This window comes from Betta splendens, chromosome 19 (genome assembly GCF_900634795.4).
Source record: "Betta splendens chromosome 19, fBetSpl5.4, whole genome shotgun sequence".
In the NCBI taxonomy this organism is placed as follows: Eukaryota; Metazoa; Chordata; class Actinopteri; order Anabantiformes; family Osphronemidae; genus Betta; species Betta splendens.
In genome coordinates, this window is record NC_040898.2 from 2,370,298 (window position 1) to 2,395,884 (window position 25,587).

General features: G+C 45.2%; 1 protein-coding gene across 9 annotated transcripts in view; it reads left to right on the forward strand.

The window, feature by feature from the left end:
* stxbp1b (syntaxin binding protein 1b) overlaps positions 1-25,587 on the forward strand; it is a 160,048-nt gene that overhangs the window by 98,077 nt on the left and 36,384 nt on the right. For 8 of the 9 annotated variants that reach the window (XM_055504157.1, XM_055504163.1, XM_055504162.1 and 5 more), the window contains 4 exons: positions 2,399-2,479; positions 3,287-3,425; positions 6,734-6,843; positions 9,694-9,795. In XM_055504157.1, the coding sequence (XP_055360132.1) occupies positions 2,399-2,479; positions 3,287-3,425; positions 6,734-6,843; positions 9,694-9,795 (432 nt within the window). Of the gene's footprint in view, positions 1-2,398; positions 2,480-3,286; positions 3,426-6,733; positions 6,844-9,693; positions 9,796-13,122; positions 14,184-25,587 lie in introns of those variants that run through there. The other variant, XM_055504161.1, reaches the window with a different exon arrangement.

Consider the following 25,587-nt stretch of genomic DNA (forward strand, 5'->3'; position numbering starts at 1 on the left):
ATGTTTGTTTTCAAAGGTACATAATACTGTTAATTTGAACCAACTTAGCTCTTTCGTTTAAAACGCACGAACGGCATTGAATGAAGTAACAAATGTCCCAACAAACTTTCCGTAGTTATAGGCACGCATGCGCATTGCACAGGAAAATCTTTCCCAGTAATTACGCAATGCCGTTCGTGCCGTTTTAAACGACTGAGTTATGTTGGTTTAAATTAACAGTATTATGTATCGTTGAAAACACACAATATTACGTTGATTCAACATAACTGCCTCGGTTTTCCTCGCTAAAATTAACCTTTCACAGTTTTAACGTAATACAACAGTGTAATACTAACAAAACCCAAATTTCATTTCTTTCGAGTTTGGGCACTTTAAAAGCAATTATTTATCATTTTGCATGTGCTGTATTTTCGTATTAACTAATACATTTTTGTTGGTAGCATTTTTTTTTTGCATTTGCCTTCTGGATGATTCAGAGGAATTTAACAATTGTAGTAAATTTCTGATTGAAGCACTTTATCGAAAGTCAGGTAAGGTGATTGTAAAGAGTTGTATATATATTTAACATCCTAAGCCACTACCAGAGCATTGGTACAGTGGTAAGAGTGTTCCGCTGTCGAAAAAGAGGTTGTGAGTTCAAATCCATAGAGAGGATTGTTTCGTGAAGGGCACAGTGTCAACTAAAGAAACGGAGGAGCGAATCGCTGTGGGGATTAGTTACAATGAGGACCCTAAAAAAATAAAATTTTAAAATTTTTTAAATTTTATTAAATTGGACAAAAATGTGGTAGGTTAAGTACACTGAACATAGTATAGGATAATGTTGCCTCAATGTAATAGTAACATGTTGACTGAACATAATTCCATGCGGTAGCATTTACTCAATAATGTTAAGTTCAAATAACTTAAGAGCATGTTGTTGGATTTATTTGTTTTTTATTTCTATTTAAGCAACTGCATTGTGTGGGACCGGTTGACACAACCCAGTTAAGTAAATCCAACAACTCATTTCTTTGAGTGTAGACACCATAAAGAAACTAAACTAAACTAAACTAACTAAAACAGAGCTGTAACAAAAAAAATCTTTGCTGAAAATCTTATACTAATAATGCATCATTTTGTACTATTTTTATCAATCTTAACTAAGGAAAAAAAAACACATTTGTGCTGATCTCTATCCATAAAGGGTGACAGTGTTTGGCTTCCTTTTTATACCCCTTTTTTATCTTTTTTCTTTATTCGAGAAATAATAGTAATAAAAAGGAAGTGAATACATTTCAGTCCTGACACTGCCATGGTATCTCCATTCTGCATTTGCCACATAATAATTACTTATGGTGGGGCTTGATCCTGGAACCTTCTACCTCCCAAGCCAATGCCGTAACAACTGAGCCAGCACGTTTTTCTAGGGCTAGGTATGGATGGCTTCCTTTGGTGGAAGCCATGGTGGTATTTTCAGTCTGAACAATGCATGCTGACAACAAAGTGGTATAAGACATTTTTCTTCCACTTTGTTATATTTGTTATGCCGTTGAACAGGACCCCAACCAGACCCCTGTTCCACAAAGCAGCTCAAAAATGTTGCAGTTTGCTCACTGCGTACAAAGATTGTGCCAAAATGTTTGTTGCCATTTTGGAGAAGTTCACCTCACTTTGTGCAGTAAAGCCTTTGTAACCTTCTTCACCTTCACTCTATCATGACTATTTTGGCTGAGAGACTGTTGAGACATTGTGCTCACTCCACAGAAAACCTCCAGCAATCGTCCTCCCCCAGCCTATTCTCCAGCATGAATTTCTGTGCCAGTGATTGCCCTGTTCATAGATGATTTAGGATGTTGGCTACATCCTTCCAGCCAATCAGCTGCTCCGTGGTAGTCTAGATAGAAAGAAAAATGTGCTAGACCTAGTGTTAAATAGATCACTCTTTCTAAATTCCTTAAAAGTTGCATATGTCATAGTAAAAACATAGGTAGATAACATTAAAGGTGAATGTTATTTTTAATTCATACTATCTTTCTAGATGTTCAAAATACCTGTCATCACGGAGCAGCATAAATGTTCCTATAATGTTTGCAGTTAATGGTCTGATTTTTTATATTAATCTTGCTAACAATATCTATGTCACCAATCAGCTGCTCCGTGGTAGTCTAGATAGAAAGAAAAATGTGGTAGACCTAGTGTTAAATAGTAACTCTTATTAAATTCCTTAAAAATTGCATATGTCACAGTAAAAAAACATAGGTAGATAACATTAAAGGTGAATGTTATTTTTAATTCATACCATCTTTCTAGATGTTCAAAATACCTGTCATCACGAAGCAGCATAAATGTTCCTATAATGTTTGCAGTTAATTGTCTGGTTTTCTATATTAATCTTGCTTACAATATCTGAGCACAGTATTCAACCCATCTTCACCTGGCTGAGGACTGTATGAACCGCTACCAGGGAACAGTTGACAGACTTTGCCGTGTAGAACAGGTAAAATCACATACATGTACACATACATTAGTTATATTATTGATATTTGTGTTAATATTTGTTATATTTGTGTGTTATAAAAAACATTTTATTGTATTTTCTAGGTAAGGTGAGGCTCTGCCTCAGTCTTTTGCTCTACATCTACAAATAAAATAAAAATTACAAAAAAAGTACAAAAAATAGCAATGTATTATGATTGCTCAATTTGACATTGCCAAATGTCACAGATATTGTCCATCCATCCATCCGTCCGTCTGTCCGTCCGTCCATCCGTCCAGACCCCCACTCACATTTTTCCTGCAAAACGTCTTTGCTGCCTTCCGGCTGTTCCAGCAATTGATTTTCCCCACTGTGGGTTTAATAATAACTTTATCTTATCTTATATTAAAAGAACTCAATCAGCAACACATTATTATCACTGTGAGCTAAATTTGGACAATTTCACTTAGGGGTGTACTGACTTTTGTAACCAGCAGCTTAGACATTAATGCCTGTGTGATGAGTTTTTGAGGGGACATCAAACACTTTTATACAAGCTGTGCAGTCACTACTTTACATTGCAGCAAAGCGTAATTTCTTCAGTGTCGCCACATGACAAGCTATAATAAGATATTTACAAAAATGTGAAGGGTGCACTTACTTTGTGAGATATGTATATTCTAACAATGAACTCTACAGTAGTATTAAGTACTTCATTTCCCACACGTTCCCAACAGCTATAAAATACAACACTGTGACATTCACAGATGATTCCATGTTTTGTAGAATGGGAATCTTACAAATGTCATTGTTTGTCTTGCTTTCAAGGATTTGGCAATGGGCACAGATGCAGAGGGAGAGAAGGTCAAGGATCCAATGAGGCTCATCGTACCCATTCTACTGGATGCAAACGTTAGCGTATCTGACAAAATCCGCATCATCCTGCTTTACATTTTTCTTAAGAATGGTAAGATACACATCTGTGTTTTTTATAGCATTTATTTAAATTTAGAAATGAATTTAAATTAATTTGAATTAGTTTATTTGTGAATGGGTACAGTCACTGAGCATATGGTGTGAATTATAAAGGCATGTAAAGGGCGAGCGGTACTGTTTTTCATTCAAATTAGCTCATTATGCATGTTTTGTTTATGATGGGGCATTACTAATAGTATAATATATGTTTGATTATGGTTAATCTGAAAAAATTACTACAAATGCTTGAGAATCTACGTGGGAGAGCTTTGTTGCTGAAAAGACCAGCTGCTGACAGTCAAAAATGCAGGTAATTTTAGGTCCTAAACGTGACTAAAACCACACACAAAGCAGGCTGAGGGCGAGAGGCAGGGTACACTCTGAACAGGTTACCAACCTATTGCAGGGCCAAGTAAACAATCAACATAACCGCATGTCTTTGGACCATGGGAGGAAGCCAGAGAACCCAGAGAGAACCCATGTGAACACAGGGAGAACATGTCCACACAGAGAGGGCCCCGATATGTGTGTCTAACATGGCGGACACATATGCACAGCTCGGGAGGCATACAGGTAAGTAGAAGGAGTTTAATTCAGACGTCGTCAGAGAAATACAGGGAATGGTCAAAACACAATAGCAGAATGGCAGCGGTACAGAGGAGGCAGGCAAGAGCGTGGTCAAGAACACAGGCAGCAGGTCGGTATCAGGTCAAGCAGGCAAAACTAAGGTTCAGGCTAGGAATTATCAAAAAGGGACTAAACAACAGGTAAGTAAAGCAAGAGCGCTTTGACAGCAATCTTTAGTGAAGGAACCCTGACGGATTTTCTTGTTAAGCAGCTCAGAAATATATCTGGTTCCCATGACTCAGATAAGGTTGTCTGACAGTTGAGTCATGCACTGAATCCGCAGCAGAAGAGTTTGTAGCTTCTACAGGTTGTGTCTTTCTTGGTGTAAGGTTCTTCCAACCTACTCAGCATAAGATTAACAAAGCCTTGATTTGAGCGGAACCTTTAAAGTTATGGATCCTTGAAGAATTTTCTTGTTAAGCAGTTTACAAATATACCTGTTTTTCATGGCTCAGGTGAAGTTGTGTGAAAGTTGAGTCATGTCAACTCTTTCAGTCTGGAGTCCCTTGCCTCTGCTTCCTCAGCAGAAGGCATGTCGAAGGGGTTGAGGACATCCTCGAAGTACTCCTTCCACCATCCAATAACATCCCCAGTTGAGGTCAACAGCTCCCCACCTCCACTGAAAACAGAGTTGCTAAGGACTGCTTCCCCCTCCTGAGGCGACGAACGATTTGCCAGAATCTCTTTGAGGCTGAGCAATCGTCCTCCTCCATAGCCTCACTGAACTCCTCCCAGGCCCGAGTTTTTGCCTTTGCAACGGCATGAATTGCAGCATGCTTGGCCTGTCGGTACCCATCAGCTGCCTCAGAAGTCCTACAGGTCAACCAGACCTGGTAAGACTCCTTCTTCAGCTTGATGGCATCCCTTACCTCCGGCGTCCACCACCGGGTTTGGGGATTACCACGATGACAGGCACCAGAGACCCTGCGTCCACTGCTCCGAAAAGCCGCGTTAACAATGGAGGCGGGGAACATGGTCCACTTGGACCTGTCCTGGTGCAATGTGCACCGATGGACACCCTTATGTTTGACCATGGTGTTTGTTATGGCCAAACTGGGCCTAGCACAGAAGTCTAATAACATAACACCATTTGGGTTCAGATCAGGGAGGCTGTTCCTCGCAATCACGCCTCTCCAGGTGTCACTGTCATTACCCACGTGGGCATTGAAATCTCCCAGAAGAATGATGGGGTCCCCAGTTGGAGCGCTTTCCAACACTTCCTCCAGAGACCCCAAGAAGGCTGGGTTCTCCGTACGCACAAATGACCGTGAGTGACCTATCCCCCTCCCGAAGACGCAGAAAAGCGACCCTCTCGTCCACCGGGGAAAACTCCAACACATGGCGGCTAAGCTGGGGAGCTATGAGCAAGCCCACACCAGCTGCAGCTCCAGCACACCGCTGCCTCTCACCGAAGGCAACTCCAGAGTAGAAGGGGGTCCAGCCCCTCTCAAGGAGTTCCGTTCCAGAGCCCAGGCTATGTGTGGAGGTGAGCCCGACTATTTCTAGCAGGTACTGCTCGACCTCTTGCACAAGCCCAGGCTCCTTTCCCCCCAGTTACGTGACATTCCATGTCCCAATAGCCAGATTGGTTATCCAGGGATTGGGTCGCTTAGGCTCCCGCCTTCGACTGCTGCCCAATCCACTTTGCACCGGCCCCCTACGGTTCCTCCTGCGGATGGTGGGTACACCTGAGGACGGTCCCACATCGCTCCTTCGAGCCCCGTGGGAATAGGCAGGCGCTCGCATACGAGCCCCAACCCCGGGCCTGGCTCCAGGGGGGGCCCTGGCTGCGCCATACCGAGCAACGTCTCGGTCCTTGTTCACCTGCTTTACATAGGGGGTTTGTGAACCGCTCTTAGTCTGACCCATCACCCAGGACCTGTTTGCCTTGGGAGGGGGGCTAAATGCTGGTAGACCCTACCAGCATTTAGCCCCCGACAACATAGCTCCCGGGGTCATTCGGGCACACAAATTCCTCCACCACAATAAGGCGGCGGTTCAAGGAGGAGACCTTCGTTTCCACGGTGGGTATTGTTTTTCCATGGTTCCTCTTATAGCCAAGCACCTCCAGGATCCCTAATGCTTAAGTGTATATCAGCTCATTGCTTTCAGTGATTGTTGTGGTAGGGATTGCTCTCAATGCTGCATTCACAATTTCCATGAGATGTGTCCATGCAACGTCTGATGGCCTGCTCAATCTCGCCATAATCCTCAATGTCTGTGCTCATTGAGGCTTCATATCCAATTTCCAGTTGGGGAGATGATGAAATGTCCCCTCTGACCATCTCAGCCATTTCTTTCTTATTCAAGTAGCCCACTTCTCGCCACGGTGCTCTGGTTCCCCAACACCCGACGCAGACCTGTTAGTCTGAGCCACTATCTGAGCCATTTGCTTCATTGTCTCTCATCATCATATGAGGTAGTCAGTAGCTTGAAGGTTCTTGCCCAAGGACCCACACTGGATGCTCACTCCTGCCCTGACAGGGATTCGAACCGAGGTCCCCCCGTGTGCAAGTCCTGCCGACTTTACCAATTCAGCTATATAAATACTGTATATCTACATATACATGTATATACATACATCATGTTTGGACCATGGTTTCTTTTGCTTAGTATTTTTTTTTACTTATACACGGTGCCAAATTATGCTGTGTGTGTCTCTTTGTGTGCCAGGAGTTACTGAGGAGAATCTTTGTAAGCTCCTTCAGCATGCCAACATTCCACCAGAAGACAGTGACATCATTTCTAACATGGCCCACATGGGCATTCCGATTATCTATGAGGTAAGCTGCCCTGACAGGAGTATAGTTTTTCATAATAATCAGTCTTAAGGAAATATGAAATGTCTTTGTTTTTTTATAGTTATATTATGTTATATAATACTATATTTGTTAGTATTTGCCCTATGAAATACATTGCTAGATCGAGACAATAAGCTAGCCTTTTGTACAGCACTGACTTTCAGGTGGGTGGCATATATGGTTCCTGAATAATGAATGATTTATTCATGCACTGAGAATAGATATACTCTATTTATATATCAACACAAATAAACAATGGCTCAAATTAAAGCTAAGATCCTAAGGAATCTAAGGATATGCTAAAAACTCTTAAGCTTCCCCAAAGAAATAAGGAGAAAAACGAGGGGTTGCAGAGGAGGAAAAAAAGTTTGTGGGGGGAATAAAGACAGAAGAAAGGCACTGCGCAAAGAGAAGGTGAAAAGATTAAAGCTGTGTCCCCCTTCACTGATTATGGGCAATGGGACTGGATAATAAAATGGATGAACTGACAGCTCTAGCAAGAGAGGAGATGCGCAGTGCTGTGCGCTTAGACAGAGAGTGGGGGCCAGGAAGATACGAAGAGGGGGGGAAGGCCATATTTATTCACTTATTAACAATAAGTGGTGCCATTCTGGACATGTGATGGTCGCTGTTTACATCTATGCTAATGTTAAGGATGCCCCCCCCCAGGAAAGTCGGATCACAATTTGATTAATCTGCTGCCACAATACACACCTCAGGTTCAAAGGTGGCCTGCCACCATTAAAACTGTAAAAAAGGTGGACAAATGAGGACCGCGTTGCTCTGCCGAGCTGCTTTAAAGACACTGACTGGGAGGCTCTCTGTGAACCTCATGGAGAGGACATTGATGGACTGACAGACTGCATCTCAGATTATATTAATTTTTGCGTGGACATCTATGTACCTGATAAAAGGGAAAGGAAGCTCACAGGAAGAAACTGGAACACAGACTTCTAAACAACAACACTAGGGTAGTGAGGAGGGGCCATCACTGGCTACAAGTCTGGCAGCCAGGTGACCGAGGGGTCTGTGGACAGGGCCAACGAACTTCATAACAGATTTCAGGTGGGCCTCTAAACCCCCCGCTGCCCATGATAGACTCCCCTGCACATTACCCACAGGGCTCATCCACCCCCACCTTACACACAATCACAGTAGATCAGGTAAGAAAGAAGCTGAACAAATTTTTCCGGACCTGATGGAATCAGCCCAAGGGTGCTGGAAGTCTGCACTCCCCAGCTTCGTGGTTTTCTCCAACACATCTTCAACCTGAGCCTGCAGCTGGAGAGAGTTTCTCTTGGGTAGAAAAAGTCACCATGTCCCAGAGTCCTCATTGACTACAGACCCATGGGTCTGACCTCTCACGTCATTAAGGCTTTTGAGAGGCTGAGCCTGGACTCCATGCGTTCTCTGATCAAACCCTGAGTCGACCTCCTCCAGTTTGCATATCAACCCCATCTAGGAGTGGATGATGTCATCATACATCTGCTCCATAGCATCTACAACCACCTGGACAAGCCTGCTGCCTCTGAGGATCTTGTTCTTTGATTTCTCCAGTGCATTCAACACCATTCAGCCTGTGCTCCTGGGAGAGAAACTAAAAGACATGCAAGTTTAACCCCCCCTTATCTCATGGATGATGGACTACCTCACCAACTGCCCCCAGTATGTCCACCTGCAGAACTCTGGTCTGCAGCACAGGTGCTCCACAAGGGACAGTCCTGTCTCCCTTCCTCTTCAGACTGTACATCTCTGACTTCAGGTACAACTCAGAGTCCTATCATCTCCAGAAGTTCTCTGATGACTGTACCATTGTAGGATGTATCTAGGGTGGTGATGTCAGAGAGTATCAGAGAATGGTGAACAGCTTTGTAGACTGGTGTGGACAGAACCACCTCCAAATGAACATCAGTAAAACTAAGGAGATGGTGATAGAGTTTTTATTAAAAATTAAGAGGTGGAGGTCGTGACCGAGTACAAATACCTGGAAGTGTACTTTGACAATAAACTGGACTGGGAAAAGAACTCCTCAGCTGTGTACAAGAAGGCTCAGAGCAGGATGTACTTCCTGAGGAGGCTCAGGTCCTTTAATGTCTGCAGCACCATGCTGAGGATGTTCTATGAGTCTGTGGTGGCCAGTGTTGTGTTTTATGCTGTGGTCTGCTGGGACAGCAGCATGAATGTAGCAGACAGTAACAGACTGGACAAACTGATCAAGAGGGCTGGTTCTGTTCTGGGGGTGGAGCTGGACCCCCTACATGCTGTAGCTGAGAGGAGGATGCTGGTCAAACTACTCTTTATCCCAGACAACATCTCCCACCCCCTACACAGTGTGCTGGCTGAACAGAGGAGCACCTTCAGCCAGAGGCTGATCAGTATTAGGTGTTCCACAGAACGCCACCGCCACTGTACAACTTTTCCTCTCTCTGTGATGGTTGATCTTCTTCCATGCAATGATATAATAATAATATATGTATAATAAAATTTTAGCTAGTTATTAGATGTAATTAGACAATAGCAATTAGACTTGATGTGAGTGCGTGTAGATGTGTTAGCATTCATAATTTTAATATCCCTACCTTTTTGTGTGTATCTCCATCTGTGACAATGATCAAAGTGTGCAAAATAATTTCCCTCTGGGATTAATAAAGTTTTTTGAATCTTGAATGTTGTGTACCTTCCATCAAGACCTTTTTGATATCCTGGAGAATTCATTTTCCCCTTAACGATTGCAAACTCTCTAGTCACAAATGCAGCAAATATTTATTTTTGTTATTATTTTAGGCACATCATAATTGATAGTATGAATAATAAGTATATTTTGTTTTGTAGGGCACTGCCAAGAAAACCAAGAAGCCTGATCGTAAAGAACGAATCAGTGAGCAGACCTACCAGCTCTCTAGATGGACTCCTCTTGTCAAGGATCTCCTAGAGGTATTTCTCCTGTATTTTTGGTATATCTACACATTTAATGTCATTGCTACACAGTAACGCTAATGAACATATTTCAGTAATTTAGATTATAGCAAGCCATATACCATGCAATTACCTTGAGGATATGTAAAGAGCCACATAATAATTGGGATTATAGCTCCTGAGTGGAGATACCAATTATATTTACAATTTCACAAATGATAGTTATTGTCTTAAATATTTATAACTATCCATGGCAATTGTCTGTCATTTGGAAAGTGAAACACTAATTCATAATTATTAATTGAATGAATGAATGAATTGATTTATTCACAGGTTGCTACCAGGGACTAATAACCAATTTGCAAATGCCAATACAGTCACAATTGTGTTTACATTAAATTAAAGGGTGAATTACTTACTATAGCCGACTGAATTTACCAGTGCCATAAGCCATAACCACATACGAATAATCACAGACAGCTATCAATTAAATTATGATCACTTTTATTAAACAAATAATATAAAGTCCAATATCTACAATACCTTATCAGAAAATAATACATTATAAAATGGCGTGTTCATCTGAGTGTTCAACTGTGTGTGTGTTACCTTAGGTGATGTGTGTGTGTGTGTGTGTGTGTGTGTGTGTGTGTGTGTGTGTGTGTGTGTTAGTTATTAGATAGATAAAAGTAGAGAGAGAACAATAGCACAGCACAACAATAAAGCAAGCAAAATCACAGATTACAGCAACTCCATTATACACCTCTCATATCCACTTGGGGCTTTATCAGTGGTATAGACACGTGCTTGCTTAGTGTTGCTTGTGTGAATAGCACGATTACAGCAGGAAATGAAAAACAACAACAGCACAGCAATTACTGATCCTCTAAAATATCTACTCTGCTCAGACTTTTTTTTTGTTCTGTCCAGCAGTTTAGCAAGCAGCATATCTTAGGCTGAATGCCATATTGTGATGGACAGCTTTGCTTTAACAAGAGGAGTATATATAGAATATATATACTCTTCTTGATTTATGGTTTATTTAATGGTTTATTTAGCTAATCCAAAATATGTGTGATGTTGCTGTGTTGGTGGACAGGTTAAGTTTCTGCTTTAGGGTGTGTATGCGGGAGGTTGGGGGGGGGGGTTGTAAGGGGTGCAACCAGCTGCTGAAACCAAGCAAATCTGTTAAGTAAACAATCAGAGCAAAATAAATGAGAAACAGGGATGTACCTTAGGCTAACACATTCATAACTAAACAACTTTTGCACTGTGGTTTACCTTGGAGATTAATACTCATAACAATAATAGTGTTAAGGTATGTGCACATACTCATACATACATATATGTGCTGTCCTCACAACGCGTCTACCATGTGCTGCTAGACAGCCAGCTAACAAATAAACTAAGGACTCCACACAAGGCTTGCGTTTCTCGTTTGAAGTTCCCAGCTTTATGACATTGTAACTGAAACGTACAGAAATTGTTTAATTAACAATTACATACGATAGCGTTGCATGCCAAAAGGTTGTACAATTTATGCTCGTTCATACTCACAAAGACATACGCAACCAAAGTTCCAGCATTGTAAAACTGCCTTAAACATTTGCATGAGCTACCGTTTGTTTCTCCTCCCCGTTAACCTAGCTTACCTCCACAAAAAGATATTTACTAAAACACGAGCAACAAGAGCGCTCACTCCAACTATTTTCCCGAGACCAATGTGCGGAGCGCTCACTCCAAAGTTTTTTTTTTTTTTTTTTTTTAATACCTTTAACACTTCTGGCTTGAGAGCCATCACAATATACATATCCCATACTACTTAATAAAAGTCATGACATACAACACCACAATTTCCATATTCACACATTATTGATATTGGTAGTGATAAGTATCAGTAATACTTACAGTTGGATTTGGAAAGTGTCCCACTACAAGGTTAGTAAGGCTGTAGCTTGATATTATTCACCCAAAGGGTGAGGCAGACGTTGGTGCATGAACAATGCCACTTGTGGAAGCCAGGGTGATGTGAGGGGCTCGGCCACTACGCCCATCCAGCAAGCAGAGGAAAGAATCCTAGCAGCCGGGGAGCCCACACACCTTCAGTTCCAGGAGAGCAGGTGTTGCGACCCAAGCCGCCGACACAGAGCCCCCCAGGCAGAGCTGCAGCAGCCACAGAGACAGCGCCCGAGGCCAGAGTGGGCCACTGGGGGTCAACGCTTTTCGCCCCATGAGAACCAGGGGCAAACACTCCCCCCGGCGGCAGGGTTGGCCTGAAAGAGTAGAGCCCGAGGACCCACGGTCCGTAGGGAGCCCGCCAGGAGATGCCCCCGCGCCCAGAGTGGGGCCCGCCCCCAGTCCACCAACCCTACACGAGCGGAGCGGGGCCCACCCCATCGGCCAGACCTCATCCCCTGGCACCACACCGGCCTGCAGCACAAGGCCAGCACTTGTTGGGGGTCAGCAGAAAAGAGACCACCCAAGCAGACGATCATCGTGCCCCGGTCGGAAAACGGGTCGGCCTGAAAGAGTAGAGCCCGAGGACCCACGGTCCGTAGGGAGCCTGCCAGGAGATGCCCTCGCGCCCAGAGTGGGGCCCGCCCCCAGTCCACCACCCCTACACGAGCGGAGCGGCACCCACCCCATCGGCCCGACCTCATTCGTTTTCACCACCAGGTGGCGCAAAGATATGAGGTCCGACTGTTCATTTCGATCTGTGTCTGCACATTAAGCACAAAAAACGATGTAATGGTATTGTATCATTTAATGTAGAGTAGTTCATTTTTAAATATTATAGATTATTATGCGTCTTTGCTTACCAGTGCGCGCTAGTGTTTGTTGTCAATTGCCGAAACTGCTGATGTTTTTACACAGTCCCCAGGCCAGTCGAGAGACACAGTCCCTCTTCCAGCCAATCCAATACGACAATATAAGTATAATAACATAAAATAGGAATCTATATTTATTCATCAATCTGTGTTATAAATATATTTTATATGTAAATCTGTACTTGTCTTCTGGTTTGTTGATCATGAGGAAAAAATACAAAAACTGGATTTTACGTTTCATCCTCTCTGGAGCGACAAACGGAATTCAAGTGTTGTTGTTTTTTCGACACAAGGCAAAGAGTTGGATTTAAACCTGATCTTTCGTTTTGAGAACAAAAAAATAAGTCGTTCTCTCATTATGGTAGCTTTTAAGTTGGTGGAGAAACCAAACTCTTAAAATTTACTCAGAATGCAATGACCTATAGTTTGCTCTGACTCTAAATAAAACGTAAGAACCCGAATGACAGATGTTGTGTCCAGATAGAGCTTAACCAGAAATGTATGCTTTCAAATGCAGGCAACAAGTTGGAAGTCGGGGAAGTGGCGTCACCATCTAAAGCAGACAGTGATGTGACGTTCCAATGATGGTGCAGAGGAGCCACTTATTCATAGGAAGATGACTTGGATGATGTTGTCAATATGTGCTAGTGTTTGTTATCAATTGCTGATGTTGCTGCTGCCTTTATACAGTTTGTCCTCGTGTTTAAGAACTGTGTCGGGTCCGTGTACGTTCTAATGGTTTGATTTCCCCCTCGAGAATAAAAGCTGAGACGAGAAAACGAGTCGTTTTAGAACATTTTAAAACCGGAGGACCTGTTAATGTGTCTGGACACGCCGGTAACACAGAACGTGGTTGTTTGGGTTGGCTGTCATGGCAAAGTAGTCAGGACCACAGCCCCCAGTAAGTCCAGTAACTTCGTATTGTAACAAAAAACAATTTAAATAAAAATAAAATAGATTAGATTAGTCTCTTATGTCAACATGAAAAGCCTAATCCAAAAATTGTTCATTATTCATTGCAAGAATCACTCCTATTAACACAATGTTCTGTTATGGTGCATCACCCACAATGCATTGTGCTATTAATTTGCATATATTGTATAATGCTGTAATGTTGAATTAATTCATTAAAAACACCCCCTAAACTATTACAAAGACCAGGTAGTTTTAAAAAGCTTAATGTCTACACCTGCCCTTATGGGGAATCAAAAGTGCAATGAACTCATCAGTAATATGCATGGGGCTGCTGTGAGCATTAGGAGTTTGACTTGTAAGTCAAAGTGCTACTGAGATCAAACCCTTATCTGCTGCAGCTGTGCTGTTGTCATGGAACAGGCAGGAACCTCCACTGATCAGCACAAAGAGCTGGAGTAAGGCTGATGCCCTTAGAGAAACTAATGTTAATTAAAAATAAAATCACAGTAGCTGAAATGCCACGTTTTTCCAAACATAAAATCAAAAAATAAAAAGGAATACTAACTAAGGTTACACTACTACAGTTTAAAAAAGTGAAAAAGGATGATTTAGACCAGGGGTCGGCCACTGGTAACACCCACATTTTCAATGAAAAAAAAAACACTGGGAGCCACGGAGGGCGGCAATATTATATTATTTGAGAACATTTAACATTTGTTTTTTAATCCAAAGAAGACATAAAAGTCAGGACTCGGGGGTTTAACATTTTTTATTTTATTGACAGAAGATAGTAGCAATTAACAGCATACCTATTCAGTCCTCGTTCTCTTTTATATGGAATACGAGCAACGATCATATACGTCATATTACGCCTTGTAAAACTATAAAAACTGTTCAGATCGTTTACAGACGATAAAACATTGTCAAATCATCGACAAGGACAGCTAACTCGCTTTTCCTTGTTTCAAACAGCTGCTGTCACTGAGAGCAACCCGTGCGGCATCACCGGTCAATCTGGAAACGCATTCATTGGTTTGGACGCTTTAGGTGTGTGAACTGGGGAGGAGACAGCAGCAGCGACTGAATAGAGTTGATGTCTTCCCCACTGACAGGCGCATTCATTTGATAATGCACTTACCTTGGCTGACAGTTCAGTTGAAAAACACACTGAATCTTTATCAAACCGTCTCTGAATAACATCTGTGAACTGCAGTTTTTTCCTTGATTATCCATGATTATTATGGAAGAAGCGCAAATCATCGCCAGTCCAAATTGTGCAATTAAAATTGTGTTTACAATAAAGCTAATAAATAATAATAATAATATTTTCATTTTAAAATGCACTGCATATTTTAAACGAATGTCGAAGTGCTACAAATAAATTAGACCATAAAGCTACGATAAATACATATGTTTACTCTTGCAGGTATCAGACCTGTATAGTTAGGGTCAAATACCAAGTATAGGCACAGTTCTGAGAACAAGACATAGATCTGATAAGGTCAGTTCTACACTGTTTGCTAGGGCACACAGACAAACAGACAGACAATAGTCTGTTTAAACAGTCAACTAGAGTTGAGAGAACTTGAAAAGTTGAGTTTATGTCAGCGTTAAATGTTGTTACTTTTTTTAATCATAGATAAGCAACGGCAGCTCATCCTGCCACAGCTGCCAAACTACCTTCTGGAGGTTTATCAGTTACTGGGTGTATTAGGTTGAATTGGACTTTACAAATGTACCTAATGAGATTCTTAAATTCTCATTCTATAAATTTGGCCATACTTATTCAGATGTAGTGTGTGTCAGTCAGGCTGCTTCAGGAGCTGTTTTAAATTAAAAAAAGAGCATTTGAATCTTCTTATTAAGCTTAGATGAGCATAACAATAGAGAGACTCTTTTCAGACAGAGTGACCAATCCACAGCACTAATTAGATCACACCACCCCCTCCTCCCCTAGAGAGTGGAATCCCTAAACGTGTTCAGACGGATCAGGGAAAATAGTCTTACAACAAGCTATTTAAGGCTCTGATGAAAAAACAAGAAATCACGCATTTCAGCACATCCAGCGAAGTCAAAGCATCAGTCGTGGAGCGCTACAATAAAACCTTAAAATATAAACTGTACCGTTACTTTACGGGTAAATACACCCTGAGATATGTGGAGGTTTTGCAGCAGATTGTCAAAAGCTACAATAACGTGTATCACTACAGTATTAAAATGAAGCCTGTTCAGGTGACGTCTGAAAATGCTTTAGAGGTATTTCAGAACCCTCAGAGAACCCGGAGCACCGCGCCACCTATGCCGAGGCAAACCACAAGGTGAATCGAGAGTTTTTTGGATACGGGTCTTACGTTAGAGAGAGTCTTATGAGGAAGCTAAACAACAGGTTTAAAAGGCTTAAAATGGAAGTTGATCTAGGGTATGAACACACACGCATTACTTTGCATGGAACGGCAGTGGGCGCTATGAACTCAGTTTTCTGAGCCTGTGTGCTACGCGCTGGGTGTGGAGAAGGATGCGTGGATTTCTACGGGGCCTGGAATACAACTGTCGCATCCGGCTGATTTAAAGTGCAGATTTTACCATTTATACTGTTATACAGATATAGTGAGGCACTAGGTGGTTGGTGACTCGTTCGCTCCTCTCCTGCGCTGCGTGACGGTCGAGGGTCAATACAGAGACGTCATCACAAAGACTTTCAATCCTCCGCACTACCTGCCGCTGTCCAAGCATCATATAGAGAATGTCTACGTGGAAATTAAAAACAATCAAAACAATCCCGTCAAATTTGCGTACGGCAATGCTCAATGTTTTCGTTTTGTAATGCCTCTGGTAAAAAGGGGATTTAGCGTGGCCAAGCCCCATCTAGCAGCGGCCACTAAAAACATAGCCACCAACGCCATGAGGAAAGCTGTAAGGAGGTTCACCGGCGGCCGGTCTGAAGAGCCGCAGGAGGGCTCCGGTATTATGGTTTTAGCCCGTAGAGCCAGGAAACGCCCCCCGGGCAGCGTCTACCGGGAGTCTCCAAAAGAAGACCCGCTCATAATAAAAATTCAGTCCTCCCGTGCGGGTGTAAAAAGCGGAGGTCTGCTGTAAAGAGCGGGGATATTTTCTAATCAGCATGGCTCTGTTACACGAGAAGTCGTCGGAATGCGTCATGTCAGAGTTGGATTTGTTTTCTTGTCCGTTTTCACAACTGAGCATAGAGGACAAACTATATGTGGAGATTTCTCCAATCTCCTCCATCACAGACGACGGTCCTATTGAATTTTATGTAGCGTCGGAGGGGGAGCGTTACTTGGATCTGAATGACACGCTGCTGTTTTTAAGGCTGAAAATTACAAACGCGGACGAAACTGATTTAGCGGCGGGCGCGGACGTGGACATCATCAACTACCCTCTGAATACAATATTTAGCAAATGCGACATGACTCTGGGGGATCGGCTGATCTCCCAGTCAAGCGCCACTCACGCTTACAGATCCCTGATTAAGGCTTTGCTGAATTACTCTCCAGAATCTCTGAAAAGTCAGTTCAGCGCCGGCCTGTTTTATCAGGACACGGCAGGTGTCATGGACTCTCACGTGGTGAATAACGGGCAAAACAGCGACTTTGTTACGAGGGCAAGGTTCAGCGCTCAGTCGCGCAAATTCCATCTCCTGGGCCCCCTACACGCGGATATCTTTTTCTGCGAGAGGCTGCTCTTAAATTCTGTCGATTTAAGAGTTAAACTCACAAGATCCAGCAACGCCTTTTGCCTGATGCACGCGGCAAACGCTGATTTTAGGCTGCATGTGCTGGGCGCTTCTCTGTTTGTAAAGAACAAGTGACCGTGTCCCCCGCCGTGCGGATAGGACACTCATCCGCACTGACCAAGGGCAACTCGCTCTCACTCTCGCGCGTCAATGTTAAAACATTCTCTATTCCAGTCAATTCCAGAATATGCACGCAGGAAAATCTTTTTCTGGGCACTCTACCAAAATATGTGGTTATAGGGCTGGTTAACCACAAGGCTTTTACGGGGCGGAGTACTATGAACCCTTTCAGGTTTATTCACGCCAACCTAGAATTTTTAGCCTTATGCAGAGACAGCAGACAGGTTCTGGGAAAAGCGCTGCAGCCTGATTTTGAGCACGGCTTCTCTATCAGTGTTGTGACTCGGCTACCACGCCACCAGGGGCAGCCTGGTTTCACCCTTTTGGTTTTGTGTCCTTGTTTCCTGTCTTGTGTTTCCTGTATTAGTTTGATTGGGTTCACCTGTCTTGTCTTGTATTTAAGGGATGTTTTTTGTTTGACACATTGCTGGTCTGTACGCTTGGTGTAGCTGGATGCTACCCCTTTGTTACGTTGAGGAGAGTTTGTGATGCCAAGGAGTTTTTGGTTTTGTTTATGTCCTGTCCCACCACGTAAGTTTTGTGAGTGTCTTATGTTTCATGTTTAGGTCTTATGTTTCAGGTTTAGGATTTTTGCCCGCAGTGTACGGAGCGTTTAGTTTAGGTAGTGAGTTTAGGTTGTTAATCGTTTTCCTGCAATGCAGTGATTTTTAGTTCTTCCTTTGTGTTGAACTGAGTCCTGCTGTGCAGAGAATTTATGTTGTATTTAAATAAACCGTTAATGTCACCTTCTGTGTTTGGGTCGTGCATTTGGGGTCTCCACCCTCTCTTGTGTTCCCTGCGACCTGGTCTGCCGGTTGCGGCCAGGTGTCGGTGTGAGGGATTACACAGAGAGCTGTGTGCTGGAAGCGCGTCGGGCGTGGCGCCTGAAGCCTCCGCTCAGTGTGAGCGCGTTCTCCTCCCGGCTCCGTGAGAGCCGTAGTTCTCCCCGCTCTAAGAGCGTGTATTAGAATCTCGTTCAGTCTAGTTTGACCCTCGTTTTAACTATAGTAACCGTTCGGTCTAGTTTGCCCCTCGCTCGTAACAGAACAGACCAGCCATCCAGATCCCAGCCGACCCATAGTTTGTGTTTAGTTCGTGTTTGGTTTAGGTTAGCTAGCCAGCTAAGTGTTTAGTCCGTGTTAGCTTGTCTGTGTTTTGTGTGCGTGCTTTTGTTTTTGCTCTGTGTTTTGTTTCGTTTTTGCACCGGAGTGTCCACATGGCTTCGATTGCTTCAGAGCAGATCAACCCTCGCTTCTGGGGGCTGTTTTGTGAGCATGTCAGGGCTGCGTGCACATCGCCGGCTCCATGAGGCCGGCTGTACGGATTAAATCGATTGGACGATTTAATCGTTGTCGTGCCGCAGTTCCACGCAATTCCGGGAGTTCCGAAATTGGTCACGTGGTTCCCCGCGCTACGGGAGGAGTTGGCTGCCCAGTTGGCTGCCCAGTGGGCCGGACGCCCGCCATCACAGGGGGATCCAGCACTGCGGTCTGGATTTTTGGCAGCGGCCAGAACAGCGGTGGCCTATTTTTATTCAGGGGCGCCAACAGACTCTCAACCGGCAGCGGTTTCTGCCGTAGCTCCGCCCACGGCTCCCGTCACTCAGATGGAGACCGTGCCCGGAGCTGTTTGTCTCTCTCCCTCCGAGGCTCGGAGTATATGGAAGGAGCTGAAGGGACAGGGTGATGGAACGGTGGATTTTAAACGGACAATTAAGCCACGTTCGACCATATCCGTTCCTGGTGGTCTGGTGGAGACCACGTCCGTTCCTGGTGGTCTGGTGGAGACCACGTCCGTTCCTGGTGGTCTGGTGGAGACCACGTCCGTTCCTGGTGGTCTGGTGGAGACCACGTCCGTTCCTGGTGGTCTGGAGATGACCACGGCCGTTCCTGGTGGTCTGGAGAAGGCCACGTCTGTTCCTGAGGGTGGTCCGGTTCCGACTCCACGTCTGGTTTCGTCTCCGGTTCCGGCTCCACATCCACGTCTGGTTTCGTCTCCGGTTCCGGCTCCACGTCCGCGTCTGGTTTCGTCTCCGGTTCCGGCTCCAAGTCTGGTTTCGTCTCTGGCTCCGGCTCCTCGTCTGGTTTCGTCTCTGGCTCCGGTTCCGGCTCCACGTCTGCCCTCCAAGAAGGGCGCTTCTCTGAGGGTGGGGCTGCTTCTTGTTTCCCCGAGGGCAGCTCCACGTAAGGTTCCTGTCGCCAAGCCTCGTTTGACCCTTGAGGTTCCTGTTCGTCGCGGTGGTCCAAGGAGGACGCCGCTGGTTCCTGTTCGTCGCGGTGGTCCAAGGAGGACGTCGCTGGTTCCTGTTCGTCGCGGTGGTCCAAGGAGGACGCCGCTGGTTCCTGTTCGTCGCGGTGGTCCAAGGAGGACGCCGCTGGTTCCTGTTCGTCGCGGTGGCCCATGGAAGACGCCGCTGGTTCCTGTTCGTCGCGATGGTCCAAGGAGGACGCCGCTGGTTCAGTGTACGGAGCGTTTAGTTTAGGTAGTGAGTTTAGGTTGTTAATCGTTTTCCTGCAATGCAGTGATTTTTAGTTCTTCCTTTGTGTTGAACTGAGTCCTGCTGTGCAAAGAATTTATGTTGTATTTAAATAAACCGTTAATGTCACCTTCTGTGTTTGGGTCGTGCATTTGGGGTCTCCACCCTCTCTTGTGTTCCCTGCGACCTGGTCTGCCGGTTGCGGCCAGGTGTCGGTGTGAGGGATTACACAGAGAGCTGTGTGCTGGAAGCGCGTCGGGCGTGGCGCCTGAAGCCTCCGCTCAGTGTGAGCGCGTTCTCCTCCCGGCTCCGTGAGAGCCGTAGTTCTCCCCGCTCTAAGAGCGTGTATTAGAATCTCGTTCAGTCTAGTTTGACCCTCGTTTTAACTATAGTAACCGTTCGGTCTAGTTTGCCCCTCGCTCGTAACAATCAGAGAGTATTATAGCCTAATCACCGCTACCGGACGGCACCTAAAAGACCAGCCTCTGTGTTTTAATAGAAGAGATTATGAGCAGAATTATACGCTTTACGCGTTCAACGTGGCCCCGGAGGAGGAGGGCGGAGCTCTGCCTCCGGTCTAGACAGGCACCTTGCGCCTGGAGATGCACTTTAGAACGGCTATAGCGCAGACGACTACGCTAGTGGTCTACACCTGTTACGATTCCATTCTCGAGATTGATTAAAAAAGGAACGTTTTAGTCAATTTTTATTAGAGGGGATGAACAGCGTTCAACTGGAAACCATTATGCGGCCCCTACTGGGCGACGCGTTCCAAGGAGTGTGGGCTCTGACGAGCTGTCGCTGCATGTGTTTACGAGACCCTCCTATATTATAGTGAACACCCATCCGCGGTACCTGCCCGGAGAGCATTGGCTCGCGCTGATTCTTGAAGAGAGCGGAGATGCCGCGTTCTTTGACAGCTACGGGCTAGCGCCGGACTGCCCCTACTGCCCTAAAACTATTTTATAATTTCTGGAGAAGGACTCTAAAGCCGTTTATTATCACAATAGACAGCTGCAGCACCCGTTATCCGTCGTCTGTGGGGAGCACTGTGCGTACTTTCTGTTCCACAGGGCCAGAGGCTTATCCTATCAGAATGTATTGAATTTGTACGGGAATAACGCGCCCTCGTCTTCTTTTTTTTCTGTCGGCCCCCCGACTTTTTTTTAATCTTTTCGTCGGGGGCTAAATTTTTCTGCTCTAAAACGACTCTCATTTGCTTGTCCAAGTCGCCCTCTGCCCTGTCTCTGATGTCACTGCTGCCCCCCTTCGGCTGTTGCTGGGAGACCAGATACATTTTTCTGGAGGCCATCTAGCGGCGGCCTGTGAAACCACTTAGCGAGGGGCCGGTATCAGGCCGCTCACCAGCTGACCCAGGATCGGAAACAGAAACCAACCTTTTTGTATAAGCACTCTCTTTTTTGCTAAAGCGGTGCGTTTATCGGCCAGGATTTGGAGGCTGCGCAACTGTCGTTTTAGCTTGTTGTACTGATTGCTGGACAGCGCGATGTTGCCTTTGAGGAGGTTAAACGCTAGCTCGCAAATGATTTTAACCAGATCGGGCGAGCAGACGGCCAATAGTGGTCGGCGCTGCCTCGGTGGGCTGGAAACTAGTACTTTTAGGAGTGTGAGATTTCGTCTGATACATTCAGACATTTTCTTGCTAGACACAGGCGCGCTAGTGGGGCAGCACACCCGTCCTCAGCCTGAAGTCATCTGGGCAGCCGGCCGTCAGGTCAACCAGTAAATACCCGTGCGGCTGCCTGGTGGCGTCTTCAAAACTTTCCATAAAATACGCCTTCTACCCCGGAAATATCTGCTGAGCCAGCTTCGCCGTTTGCAGTTTATTGCGGGGATTTTTAAATAAAATAATGTAAAAAAAAAAAAAAAATGTAAAAAAAAATAAATAAATAAAATAAAATAATGTGCGTGCTGTTTAGACTCAGCGTTCGCCCGTGTTTACCCTTTTGAAAAACATTTTGAGTTAAAAACATAACAGACATGTTTCGATGATGTCTGTATTGGGTAAAGATTTTAACCACTTTAGGGTGCTCCAGAGCTTGAAACAACACATTGTCCAAAATGAGTAAATGACTCTGCCCTCGCGGAAACAGCGTCTCGTCGTTGAAAGAATCAGGCAATTCTTCCATAATTTTTATTCCTTTATTCATCCTTTGCAATTACTTGTACATGGGTTGAAAAGATGTATATATCCACACAATGATATCAGGCACATTATCGGTTACATGTTTACAATTCTCCAAAAAACTTTTCACAAAAAACGTTTTACCCGCACCACTAGGGCCCCGCTATAAGGCGGGGGAACGGGGCTTTCAGGCCCGGGAGAAATCGCTCCTCCACCTCCTGCATGGCACTAATAACCAAAAGGGACGCTGGACCCTCCGGGAAGCAGCAGGCGCTTGTCAAACACCACTCTGAATTTCTTGTCGACCGAGACTTTTCTTAAATCAAAGGTCTTTTTGTCGCGGGCAATGTTGTATTGAGGAGCCGTCAGGATCCCGCTCTCGCCCGTTTCAATATAGTTGTCCACCAGGTTTTTAACCTGCCCCTCCAGGCAGCTGTACAATTTCAGCCGGGCGTAACAGGTGGTCAAAGCGGCGACAAATACGTTGTCTGACCGATTGGGACGAGCTACGACCCGCTCGCTGCTGCAGTGTTGAATCAATGCCACCCTCTCGTTTAGAAAAGTAAAATACTTTACCTCCCTGTCTCCTGAAAACAGCAGCCTGAAAAAATATTCGGGCCTTTCCACTATTTCAGTCTGAACTAAATTACACCTCTGACTCAGCTTCCCCCAGAAACTGTTTAGGCATAATTTTGCTACTTGTCTTTTAGCAGGGTTTAACACAATATTCGCCGGATCCAAGACGATCCCGATTTTTGGCATGGTCATCGATGTATTTTTGCCTGCTCTCTGCATCCGTAGCATCCACAGGATAGCCGCTGGCTTCCTGCTTCCCCTTGAGAAAGGTTGAGATGTATTCTTTAAAGAGAGAGGTACTCTGCTCTATGAAATGCCACACTTCTATGACCTCCGCTACTCTGTAACCCTTCTCCAGTGCCTTCAGAATCTCGGGGGAAGGCCAGACTCCTGTCAGAGCGCGCTCCGCGTCGCTGTGGTCACGGGCCGTCCTGACGGTTCAGCTCAGCACAACTTCTGCATAGAGTAAACACTAGGCGCCCTTTGCCAGATCTGTAAGGAAACACAGGAAAAAACAGGCCGCGGGGAGGATACAACGTTGTCTTAATGAGCCCGAAATAAGATTCCAGCGGCTGGAAATCTCTGAATATGATCTCCGGGTGTCCCAGAGGATAAGGACACGTGTAGTTGACGTAAGGATACAGGGATGTAAAATCAACGTATCTCACAATCTCATCTTCTCCCGCAGAGTATCTCAACGTCACAGGGCATGTGCGCCTGCCCCCTGTACAGAGCATCGCGTGGGGCTAGAGGCTCAGGGGCCTTGTAGGCTTTCAGGAACGCTTTCACACCCTGGTGAGACTTTTTCAGCAGATCCCAGTTGGGCTCCTTCATGGTAATCACACGGAGCCCATACTCTGACCTCAACTCTGTCAATCTCTCCTGCGTCTCAACGTGCATTCTTTCAAAAGTTTTCCCCGTTAAGGCGTGAACGCGGCTGCCTGTGAAACACTCCAAGCAACCGTGGTAGAAGCATTCCAGAAATTCATACGCGACCTTCACCCCGCCTGACTCACAATAGCCGTCCACCTACAAGCGTCCAAAGCTCCGTTCACCTCCGTTTAGAGCGTGCTGGATAAACACTTCGTCCCTGAACATCACCCATTCTACCCACTGCACGCACGCGTCTGAAAAGCGCTTGCACCTATACTTGTAGTCGTACGGACAGGGAATGGCGAGAGTGTTTTCTTTAAGAAAACATGTTCTGAAAACAAAGATACATGCGGAGGCGATGGTTGCTTGCTTGAAGGGGTCTAGAGCCGTCTTGTTCACAAAACACTCATGCAAAGCACGTTTTCATGAGAATCTCTGTGTCATTTTGGCAGTAGCGCTTTGCCTCCGTTTTAAAATTAAACGTCATTAAACGGAAACTAGGGTGTACCACGCCATAAAATCCTTGCGTTTCTTTGGAGTCATTTGCTGACAACCGTAATATTCAGGAGCAGGGTATGGTCCGACATAATTCAGATTCTCCTTAGAGCTGAACTTGTGAGGAAAGTGACCCTTTTCAGCATCCTCAAAGCCCAGAGCTTTTGGCAGGGAGGCCAGAGGGAAAGGTAGAAAGCTCATGGAATCTATAAATTTGAGATTAAAATGAGGCTTTGTGAACAATACCAGTTTAGACCCCTGTATTACAACGTGAGGGCTGATCCCCAGTGACACCATGGTGCTCAAAAGAAGTCGGGCCTGTAACAGCCCCACTGGCGGCTATTGTTGCCCCTCATCACGCAGACGTAAAAGTCGTGCGGCTTTGGTATTTTAATAAGGGAGATGTAATACAAGAGGCCGCAGCGGCAACATTTTTTGTGCATGTCACATATGCTCGCGTGCTTCGGGGCGCCACACCTTCTCCCCGTGTTTTGCAAGACAAAAGGCCGAGGCACACCAACGGTTGCAATATTCACACAGTACGCCCCCACCGGCTGCTGGACGCGTGGCTGCGCATGCAGCATCAAGACACACGTTACAACGCCCCTCGCATTTATGATTCAGCAACCCATCATAACCGGTGTAGCAATGACTGCACAAATATCTCGTTCCTATGAAAGCGCAGGCGTTCTTTAGACCGTAATAATGATTCTCGAAAAGAATCATGTATAAAGGTTTACCAGGCCGCTGCTTTGCAGTGTGAAACGTGTTGAGGCCCTTCAAATCTGTTCTGTAAAAGATTACAATCTGACGCTGAACAAGCTCTTCAAACTTCTCCACGTCTGTGAAACACACCGGCGTCTGCGCTGTTAAACCGGCCCATTGCTGAAGATCGTGCCCCCTCCTTTCAGCCTCGGCGTCTGTGATTCCTAGATAGAGCAGATGCGCCAGGTTGATGGTAAAACAGAGGTCATTATTCCGATTGTTGACAATGTACATGAACCTCTGCTTCTTTTGAACAATTTCGCAGTCTAGGGTCTTTGCCAACAGCCTTTTACCACCCCCTCGGGGGTTGCACACCACCTGAATCACCAGCTCCAAGCTGCTGTCCGTCAACACTTTCATATTGGATTGAACAGCGCCGTCCAACAGGTCCTGAAATTGGGAAAAATCCACGCCGTCCGCGACTGACACAACAGTCTGATTTAAAGCCTGCTGCACCATCTCGGCAACATTCCCCATAACAGTCCCGTAAAAGTGTCCGTAATCAACCTCGTCCGTCTGCTCGATATTAAGCAATCGCCTTATTTCAAAGTTATTGAAACTTTTTCTGGTTACAATCCTGGTTTCATTTGAGGGCCCGCTTCCCCTCTGCGCCGCGTCGGGGGTCCGTTGAGGGGTGCTTCCGGGCTGCCGTCTCTGCTCGGAGGAGCTCCTTCCGGAGCATCGTCATTGTCTCCACACACGGTTGCGCCCTCCTCTGACGGGAGTTCATTATTTCTCCTGCTGGGATTTTGCAGTCTTTCAATGAAGCGGTTTACAGACTGTTCTAATCGATCAAAATCAGAAACATACTCATCACCCCCGCTAGGAAAGTCATAGTCGCGATTCGGGGAGTAGACCGGAG